This window comes from Drosophila busckii, chromosome X (genome assembly GCF_011750605.1).
Source record: "Drosophila busckii strain San Diego stock center, stock number 13000-0081.31 chromosome X, ASM1175060v1, whole genome shotgun sequence".
NCBI lineage: Eukaryota > Metazoa > Arthropoda > Insecta > Diptera > Drosophilidae > Drosophila > Drosophila busckii.
This window is the reverse complement of record NC_046608.1, coordinates 846497-857576: the sequence shown is the minus strand read 5'-3', so window position 1 is coordinate 857576 and position 11080 is coordinate 846497. Positions and strand designations below refer to the sequence as shown.

At 40.6% G+C, this 11080-nt stretch overlaps 1 protein-coding gene across 2 annotated transcripts in view; it reads right to left on the bottom strand.

The window, feature by feature from the left end:
• Positions 1-201: 201 nt before the first annotated feature.
• The window catches only part of LOC108606339 (rhophilin-2), a 29325-nt gene continuing 18446 nt past the window's right edge, over positions 202-11080 (bottom strand). Inside the window, exons 3-12 of one of the 2 annotated variants that reach the window (XM_017996382.1) lie at positions 4373-4489; positions 4167-4294; positions 3392-3545; positions 2839-3297; positions 1725-1869; positions 1351-1634; positions 1153-1285; positions 774-1081; positions 550-702; positions 202-485 (exon numbers count right to left, since the gene is read on the bottom strand). In XM_017996382.1, coding sequence (XP_017851871.1) covers positions 282-485; positions 550-702; positions 774-1081; positions 1153-1285; positions 1351-1634; positions 1725-1869; positions 2839-3297; positions 3392-3545; positions 4167-4294; positions 4373-4489 — 2085 coding nt within the window. In that variant the 3' untranslated portion in view covers positions 202-281. The other variant, XM_017996383.1, reaches the window with a different exon arrangement.

Genomic DNA, 11080 nt, shown 5'->3' with positions numbered 1-11080 from the left:
TAAAGATCCCCCTTTTCGATACTTACGATTGCTTACCTAAAGTAATTGTCAGCACTAGCAAAACAATTTGACTTGGGCTTTCGACACATGCATTAAAAATTTTATTGGCTTCGAAAATGTTGAAGTTTAATAAAATATATATCTATGCATATATATAAATGAAAAAAAAAAAAAATAAAACTCAAATGAAAATAATGGCCACTGCTTTGTTAGTTAAAGCAAACACATAACTTAAGCTAAGCTAAGCTAAGTATAATATAAAAAATGAAGACTGCGCGCGTTTAAAAGATTTTCGCTAGACTTGGTGTGCGTCGAAAGGGATTCCATGAGCTCGACGAGACGCTGCCCACAAAACGTGACTTGGCGGAGGTCTTGAGGCGCAGCTTGGGCTTGGTAGTAGTGCTGGTGGGACTGGAGGAGCCAGAAGATACGCCCGAGGAGCTGGCAGCGGATAGCGTTGATATGGAGCCCTTCGATGAAAGTGGCTGCGAGTAGAACAAAAGTGAGTATGAGTATCCAACTATTATTGAAAGATGCAGCTGGAGTCACCTTCAAATAGTTGCGATCCATGGGTGTGATGACTTTCAGTTCCAGCGCAGCACCACAGGACTGTATGAGATGCACCACCTGCTGATGTGAGTACCACTTGACATCCATGCCAGCAATTTCCACAATGAAGTCACCCTCCTTGATGCCGCCCAGCTGCAAAGATAACAGAGATTAATGGCGCTGCTGCTACTGCTACTGCTACTGCTTGAGCAAATCCAACTTACATCCGCCAGTGAATTGATCTCCACGTGCGCTATGATCACGGGCGCATCGCCACGCACGTGAAAGCCAAAGTTCTCCAGCTCCTCCTTGCAGCCCGACTCGTGGCACTCCTCGCCGCTGGCGCAGTGGCAATGGTAGCTGTTCGAATCGTGATACATAGCCGAGCCCTTCTGCAGACGCACACAGCGCGGCGCTGTCCAATGGCGACGCGCCGAAAATATTGCAATGGGACCCAAGCGCTTGAACGGATCCTCCACTTTATACGAAGTAAAGTCCGGTCCCGTCAAGGTGAGCGTAAACTTGGAGGCAGCTGCGAATGAATGGATTAAATCTAGTTAGTATACATATATATGGTGGGGTGTGGCTTAGGTCTTGGCGCACCTTCCACAGTGCGCTCCACCAGATCATAGCAGTCATCGAGTTTTCTTTGCGGCGAGTGCAGACAGAATCGTTCGTACTCCTCCTGAGTCTTGTAGTATGCCTCCTTGATGACCTGCGTCAGAGATGCCTTGTTCTGGAATGGGAGTTAGAGATGGGAGTTAGTCGAAGTCAATGGCATGGTATATGTATGGTATTCACCTTTAGGTAACGGCACATGCGCTGCAAGCGTTGCGCCTCCTCGTGACTAGCCAGCGCCTCTTTCAAGTGGGTGCGCTTGATGGCAACAACGCTCACGTGCTCCTCCTCGCAGTCCCCGCTCTGCGACTCTGTGGCATGATGCAGCGCCTCCCGCGCATTGCCAATAAACGATTCATTCGACGATGAGGCCGTCTGACTCTTTTTGGTTGCCAACGACACGTTGTCGCCATTGCCATCGCCCACAGACGCATCAATGCTGCGCGCCTCATAATGATGTGCCAGAGCTGTCAAACCAAAGCGCAAAGCGCAAAATGCAAATGCGTCAACGACTTTAAATAAACTCATTAATGCAGCCCTCCCCCTCGCTCACTCACCTTTGTACAACTCAGCCTTGAGCGGCACCAGACCCGCCCAGCATTCGGGCAAGTAGGTGTGCGTATCGTTCACTTGTATGTTCTTGTGCATCTCGTTGTACTCCAGCGACAGCTGGGCCGCCTCTCCAGCCAGATCGCGAAAGAGCTGCAACGACAAGTCAATTAAATTGATTAAATCCAATTGAATTGATTAACCATTAAAATAAAGCACATATATTTTGATAAGACTTGAAAACTGTAAGTCAAATTTAACTGAAATCAAAACATCAACGGAAAACATTGGGACTATTGACTTTTGTTAGGGTTTTATGTGACGTATGGAAATGCCCATTGATAAATATAAAGTATTTAAATTATACTGAAACAACCGACAGCATAAGACTCAACAAGAGTATACAAGAAATAATGTACAGTATCTGAAGCTTCAATTGATATTCTACTTTGAGTTTTTAAATAATCTGAAAAATTTATTCATTGCTGCTTGCTATAGACAGTAGATAAACTTTTATAAATCTAACCCTACATACATTATTATTATTATTATTAAGGGGAGGAAATGTGCGCTTCGACCTAAAATATCTATTGTGCCTCCATCTAATACATAGATGAGTTTAAAGTTTCTTCTCCAGTCCTATTTTGGTTTCAAGTTGCTCATCTTACTGGTGTCTAGGGTGTGGGTCCCCAACTGGATAAGTCTTACTCTGCAGAGCGCTGGACACTCCTCCAGTAGATGTTTTGGAGTTTAGTCAATTTTTAACAATTTTTAATTTGTGTAGATGTTGGCAGTTTCCCGTTTGGAAACCTGTGATTATACTTAGTGAGCTTTTACTCAGACTCAGACAATCAGCGGTGCGCTTCTTGTCATATCCGCCAATAAGTTTCTTACTGTGCCTGGCTCCTAGCGATTTGCCCACCAGTTCTCGGTCTCTACATACCCTACATTATATTATTTGTATTTGACAAAGAGGACATTGGACCAAGCTCAGACAGTAATGCTAACTGTTATTATTATATTTCTATGCAAATACCAACTGGGTAGCAGCAACAGATGTCAAGATCTATCGGCGAACCCTTTGAGGTTTTCCGGAATTCGTTTGTCTGTTCGTTTACTCACATGACTGGATTCGGTTAGGCCGAGTGCCTCAATTTGTAGCTGCAACTTCTCGAAGAGGCACTCACGCGCCTGGGACAACATCAGCGAGACCAGCACGTCCAGAACTTGCGGCTTCAAGTCCATAGAGGGCGCATTTGTGAACGTGTCGTAGATGTGACGAAAGATGCCCGCGGCGCGCAAGAAGCTATCGACGGCCGCGTCCAGGCCGCGCTCAGTGCGACGATCGTGCCTGGCACCGATTTGGGTATAGATCGCACCCAAGTTGAACAGTGTGCAGGCCTTCTCGAAGGCAATGGTACGCTGGCACGAGGGAACGCCGGTCAGCGAGTCGTACCACTCAAAGTAGACGCCCAGATTGCGGTCGGGCGGGAAGAAGCGACGCTCCACATAATACAGCAAGTTGTAATAGCGAAACAGCAGAGCTACGCCCAAGGCATCGCGTGAGGGCGTCTTTGAAGCCTAAGCAAAACACAACACAGAATGCAAAGAATTTTGGTTGCCACTTGGTTTAGTTGGGTAACAAAAGTGAAGTGGAGTGGAGTGGAGTCGTTACCTGTCTGGTGTCCGTCATATCGGCTATGGCATCCATATACATGGACGGCTCTTCGCTGTAGTGCTCCAGTATGAAGTCCGAAAATGGTTCCATGAAATTAATTTCCTTGGTCTCTTTGAGGCCCAATGGTATCATGGGCATAATGCCTTCGTGACTGTGGCAAATGAAAAATGTATGAAACTATTGAATAAAATGCAAAATAAATTAACAAAATAAAAGAAGCGCACAAATTTCGGCAAGTACAGTCGGACGCAGTCGCCATTGTGAGACTCTGTACGGCCAGACAAGCCACTCCATAGTCTCTGCCCCTGCCCAGCTTCCTGCTTTGGTTTATAGCGCACTTCATAACTTCAACATTTGTTGTTGTTATTCGAAACATTTATGCGCAAAATTGTTTGTCAGTTGGCGCACTTAATGACGCCTTTTATTTCACTTTCTTTGCCCAGACCCAGGCCGGAGCGCTCTGATTTCGTTCCACTTGAGGGCGCAAAAATGCGCTTGACCAGAAACTGATGTGCCCCTCCCCCTACCCTTCAACCAGCCCCAGCCCCAGCCCGGTCCGTTCACCAACCAATGCCATAGTTGCATATTGTAGCTTCCAGCAGCGAATTTCAACATTTGCATGCCCAAATAGCACAAAAAGTAAAATTAATAACAAGTGAAAAATTCGCAAACAATTTTTAAAGTCAGTCAAGCGCCTGAAATGGGCGCAGCTGAACAGGCCACGCCCCCAGCTGCTGTAGCGTGTAACTTGTCCAGTCATTAACTAATTTACCTCTCGCTTTGATAGATCTCCACGGATGAGTTCAGCTCGGCCAGTTGCTCCTTCAGCAGCTGCAGATTGGAGTTAACAAAGCTCAGCTCCAGCGCCACAGTATCGCGCAATTTGCGATTCGTGGTGGCCTAAAAGTTAAACAACAACAAAAACAACAAAAGCATATTAATACATTAAATAATTCGCCCAATGACAGTCAGACGAACCTTGTAAAGATTCTCGGCGCCAGCGCGCAGGCGCAGCTCCTTGTTTATTTCCTGATTCAATTTGCAGCGACGGCTTTGCAACTTGCCGCGACAGGTGGCGGCACGTGGATCGGAGCCCTGCAGAAGGAAAAATGTAGAAAAATAATTTAGATTTGTATGAGTTGCAAAATCTGTTGGCAGTGAACTGCAATTGTTTGAGAATAACAAGTATATAAAATAGAAAAATAAAAATAAAAACGTGTGTATTCATTTTTTAAGTCAGTTATTTAAATTGATTATTCTAAGATTCGTAACACCTAATGTAGTATAAATGCATAAAAGATGTTCATCGCAATAAAATAATATTTTGAAATGAATCTCTTAGCCATGAAAGCGAAATCTGTGTCAACTCGAGGCGGCAGCAGCGTATATATTTTGTTAAATATTCAAGGCTAATTACCAAGGATCACAAAAAGTGGCTCCAAATTATGAAAATACAAATGGAAAAGTAGACAAATCCGAGGTTATGAATATGTCTTGAAGAAGAGGCGTGGCTAGGGTAAAATTTTCTTGCAATAATTTATGATCGCGCACATTTATTTTCATTAGACTGACGACTCGAAAAAGACTCGAATGTGAGATAATAATTATTTTGAAATATATATTTTAACTCAACACTTATTATACTTGGAGTATGTTCATTATGCAGTCTAGAATTATTCGATATAGTATATACAGTTAGAACCAACTGCGCTATAGCAATGTTTACTTAAAGTTCTCTGTATCTTAGTCTGGAGGGCAAGCAAGCACGAAATACATCTAAAGCTGCTTCCCCCTCTGTCGCGCCCCTGGCCACTGTAAACTGTAGCTAAATGTATCTAGAAGGTCCCCACCGCAGTTAAGAATTATGCAGCGTCGTGACAATGACTTCCTACTTCCGTTTATTGTATTTCGTGTCACGCTGCGTTGGCGCAACGAATCCAACGTGAATAGTAATTGTGAAGTGCACTTACACTCACACACACTCGCACACACACAGACACACACACACACACACACTAACAGAAATGTAAATAATTACGAGCTAGCCAAGTTTAACGCGGCGTGTATTTGTTTGTTGCCCCGGCACATTGGCCTTTTAGTCACACACACACACACTCACACACACATACAAATAAAAGTCTTAGATATGATCGTCAAGCTTTTGTTGTTGCAATTTACAAGGCAAAGCACAGCAAGTGTCTTTACACTGCGCTACAAATTGAAGAATCGAAGTAAATCAATTCTGCTATCAACAAAGAGATCTCTGATTTGATTACTAAGCGATATATTAACTAACCCGATGTATTACTAACCCAGACCTGATTGGGTTTTCCCTCATGTTGGGTCTGTTTAACACTCCCAATCTATAAGCTTATCAAATTTAAAAACAAAAACCTAATTTCCAAATACTTTTAAATTTATATTAAATATTTTTTTGCAATCTTTTTTTTCTTGCGTCGACTGTTTATAGTTGACTTAAATATATAAATATAAATATTTGTATTTCTTGTATTTTAAGACATTTGGACATAAACAACATCTACAATTTCTCTCAGTGCATAACCGCATTTTGCAGCTAAAGTTGCAAGCCCAGCAGCAGCAGCAAAGCAACAACATTCAAGTAGTAGCAACCGCAACATTTTTCTATTTGCGTGGCAAGGTTCTATTTGAGTCTGTCTTTGAAATAAAAAATCGTCTCCTTCTACAGTTTGTCGCCAATGCCATTGCAAACTTTGTATGCAGCGTTGGTTTGTCCCTCATACAGTTTTGTTAACTTGGCTTAGGCTTTAGCATACTAAAAGTCAATCAACTCTACTTGGCACGTTTCCTAGTGTTTGAGGTTCGGAATTTTAATTCTAATGACGTAAAGTTGAGCACATCCTATTTGAAATCCTGTTCGGAGAAGAACATGCAAATTAGAGAAACTAATTTCGTATATTTCGTATATTAAAGGAATCAATTAAATTCGATGTTATCGAAATCAGCTGACTTCAAAATAAAAAAATAAACATTGAAGTTTTTCCCAATTTTTGTTTTTGAAACTTACAAATCGGAGTGAGTTTCTTCGTAACTTAACTGACGATCAATATTATTCTCTAATCTTAGCTTTTAAATCTATTTGCGAAACTACAAATAATTCACAGCTATGAAATAAATGCCAGTTACATTTACCGAGTGTCTACTGTATTTGCAAATCGAAGATAATCGAGTTATTTTAGAATCTGTTAGCACTTAATCGTGTTAGTGATAGTGTTCTGGTCGCTGTCGACACCAAAAAGTGACTTCATCTCACGTTGGGCGCCATTGAGTGTATTTGCCATAAACTTCAGAGTCAATGGCTTCTGTACAGTGAGCCAAGGAACGCTCAGTTCAGTTCAGTTGAATAAAGCCAGGTAAGTGCATTTTTCAATTCTCAGTGTCTGAGTGTGTGTGTGTGTTTCTGTTTGTGGCGTGTTCTGCATAATGAAATGCGTCAGACGAGGAGCAGCAATAATAAAAGGGCGACAATGTGAGGGGGAGAGGGCGGTCAAAGCCAAAGCCAAAGCGTGCTGCAGTTGAGCGGCCAAAAAAAAGAAACTGAAGAGACGAAGCCTGCACATTGTTTATGACCAACTCTTGACGCGAACTGGCAGGCAGCCCAGACCAGGTTAGACAGCCGGATTTGTGGCAGGCGCTTTCGGCTTTTGGCTGCCAATGTCCATTGGGCATTGAACTCTCGTTGGCGGGTCGTCCGTGGTTACAGTGGCTGCCATTAGACATGCATCAGCATTGAGCATCTGCAGCAATGCACGTGCCTCAAAAGTCAATGCACCTACACACACACACACACACATAGATAGAGAGTGAGGCATGTCTTTTGTTGTGCATGAAAAATGATTTGCTTGGCAACGCGACTTGGCCAAATGTTTGCATATATATATATATATATATATATATATGTATATATTTTTAAGCTGCACAATTAGCTGTATATGTGTGTGTATATTATATATATTTATTTTTTTTTTTTGGCAGTTTCGCTTTCAATGAAATCTCAAAAGCCACGCCACGCATTTGTAATCCGAATTTTACGCCCGTAACCCAAAGCGCATGTCAATGACAAGTTAAACTGCTCCCAAAATAAAATAAAAATAAAAGCATACCTGAGCCACATAAATACACAACAAACAGTTGTTTGTCTCTTGCCAAATTATGCATGACAAAGCGCCAACAGCCAGAGGAAGAAGAAGAAGCAGCGGAGGAAATTGGCAATGGTTATTGTAATTGGACATTTGCCGTTTTTTTTTTCGTTTTTCAATTTTAGTTTCAACTTCAATTACCATAAAAAGCATTTAGACGAAAAACGAAAGTCAATTTTAGACAACAGACGCCTTATAAATAATGCAAACAATTAGTAAATAAACAAAGCCAGTAAGTTGGAGTAGTTGCCAAGGGCTTGATAAGCAAACTCCATCTGCGAGCTTTGATAGATCAGCTCCAAAATAGAAAGACAGACAAGGAACAACAACTAGAAGAGAAGGGACAGAACACCGGACATTAACATTATCTTCAACATGTTTAGAAAAATAATATAACAAATGAAATCTTTTAATTATAGCAACATGTATTACATGCGAGGAATCTATGGACAAGCAAATTTAATATAACTTTTATGTAGATAAGTGTATGTTTTAGTTATGTTTCAAACCAATCAGTTGTTTCATTTTAATTTTCAGCATTAAAAGTGAAATTACATATATTCAATATTATATTTGTACTTTTATAATAACAATAGAAAAAAGTAGCTATTAAAAGTGAATTATATTGAGACTCTTAATTGAGACTAACAATAAGTATACAAATCTTATATCTAAGCATTATCTAACAGTTTCATTAAACTGTTTTAGGCTTGCACGTTCGTAGATTCTATCGCTGGTTGGTAGGTCGCTATTACATCTCTGACTGGTTGAATATTTAGGTCTTTCTGTATGTTTTCGTTTCGAACGTACCACGGTGCCCCGGTGATAGTTCTAAGGATTTTTGACTGAACTCTCTGGACATTATCAATATTGCTACTGCTGGCGTTCCCCCATAGTTGGGAGCCATATGTCCAAAATGATATATTTTTTGTTTGGTATTGGTTTCTATGAGAAAATGCTTAAGCTGTAGAGTTGGAAAAAAAATATATTGACAAAGACACTATCTATAGTTTATCAATATGTCAATAGTCAATGTGAAATAATTTGTAAATTATATTAATGCAATGGTTAGGTTGTTCCCTTTGAGGTACTCCCCTTGTTAACCCCTATTATACCTTCTATGGTACCACCTATGGTAACCCTTTTGCAGCATCTATTAAACCTTAGGTCGTTCTGGTTCGCTTGCAATCTTATCCACCGATGCTCTTTACAGTTATCCTGTCTTTAGCTAGTTCGGGTGAAAAGTTAGTCAGCATAGTCAATGGAAATTTGTGTGGTATTGTTGATGATTTGTTAATGCGTTGCGGGTCAACTAACAAAGTCAGTGGGTCAACGCGCTGCGCCGCCGTAAGGAAGAACAATGAGCTTCATTGAGAGAGACAAAACGACAATTGGCGTCCAACTGTGACCAACAGAATTTGGCCAGCACAGAAATAAAACAAAGCACTCAAGTCTGCTCTATAGTAAATATCTAAATAGATGCTGTCCAGAGCGGCGCTGCGTTGCCATGTTTTAATTAATGACTCTAACCCGATTTGTAAAGCAAAATAGCGAAAAAAATAAACCTGAAACAGGTGAAAGTACGGCTAGCCAAAAGACAAACAACAACAGCAGCAAAACATAAAATAAAATAAGCGACACAACAACACAACAGGTTTTGTTTTGATTTTTTTGTTTTTCGACAATTTGCTGTTGTTGTTTTTTTATGGAATGTGCAGCAGCAAAACTCTAGAAAGTGTTACATAGTAGCAGACACACACACACAGATACACGCGTGTGTGTGTGTGTACCACCCAAAATCTGTCTGCGGTAAATTAAAAATGAATTAATAAAACTGCAAATTTGTATATGGGTCAAACAGCAGGTCGGAAAGCAACTGAGAAAATTAAATGTTGAAATGAAAAGAGCAGTAAAAAGGTCAAGCGATAGCTAAGCCAAAGCACAAAAGCAAAAGCTAAACAAAATATATAATATATATATATATTATATAATATATATATAAATATATATGCTGCATAAGCAAACTAGAAACTTGACTAGAAATCGCACATTTTGAGCTGAAAGAGATTTTTGATTAAGTGGTTTTCTTTTCTTCTGTCTTTTGTCTTATCGCAAGCTGTGATTAAGTTCTGTAACTTGGGATTAGGCAACCTAATATTGTTGATACTTTAATTACTATTTAATATTATGTATGAGATGTCAAGTCAAGGGGATTCAAAACTGAAAAGGCTGAATAATAATGAAAAGAATCCAATTTACGCGAAATGAAATTTGCTGTTGCTTGAACTCCACTTAAGAGCAGCTGCCTCAGCTCAAGCAAATGTCATTCAGCTGGAATCGCATTATTGTCAAATAGTTTCGACTACTTTATGTACAAAATGCAGTTAAGTACTAATGTTAATTTGTTACTAAAATTTACAAGCTGAGGAAATAAACGTTAAAGCTGCAGCTGCAAAATGCCAGCAACAAAAACCAGCAACTAGTAGCTAGAACAACAACAGCAGCAACAAGTGCAAACAACCTGTTGCCATAGTGGCTAAGTGACCCACATGCTGGCGAAAAAAAAAATCGCAAAACTTGTTCACATTCAATAAATACAAATCGCTTAAGACAAGCGCGTGTGTGCATGTGTGAAAGAGACAGACAGATAGACAGAGGGAGAGAGAGCGAAAGAGAGAGAGGGAGGGAGGGAAGTAAAAAAAATTTAATACGTGAAAAATTATTAAGCTTGCATCTGCATCTGCGTCTGGGGCAAAGTATAAAAAACTAAAAGGCTGCAACTGGCTGGGGCGCGTATCTTATGTTAGAGATACGCAGCGACGCCATGAGGCAACTTGGGCCGTGTGGCGTGTGGAATGCTGCACTTGACAACAACAACAGCAACAAGTGTCAAGTCGCTGCCACATTCGTTCTGCCTCTCAACTGGTTTTTGAGGTCGTTAGGCGGCAGCAGCAACAGCAGCAGCAGCAGCAGCAACAGCAGCAGCAAGAGCTAAGAGCAACATCATCCGTTAGCTTAGAGGCAACCGATAACTGTAAGCGGCGTTTGGCCATACAAGTTTTCGGGAAATTGGAACACGCACACACACACACACAGAGACACAGACAGTGGAGCGCTCTGTTATTGATTTGAGTTTTGGCTTCGATTTGGCGCAGAGTGAAAATCATTTTTGTGCGCCAAAATACAAAATGAAAAAAATGCCGCATTGGCCGTTAGGCTCGTTAGTCTGGTTAGAGGCTGGCACCAAAAAATAAATTCATATGCTTATATAGTAGCTAAAGTACTCACTGGCTACTATTGGCTTGCAAACTACAGTAAACATTCTATGCTAAGCCAGCGAAATTCTATGAAAAGTTTTTCCTTGATTCAATTCAATTTAATTGATAGCGGAAAAACTAATGTCGCTAATTTAGACTTAGTGTGTAATATTAACTGACCAATTATAATTATATATTACATATAATCCTAAATTATCAACTATTTAATGTTGCTCTCATCATCTGTAAGC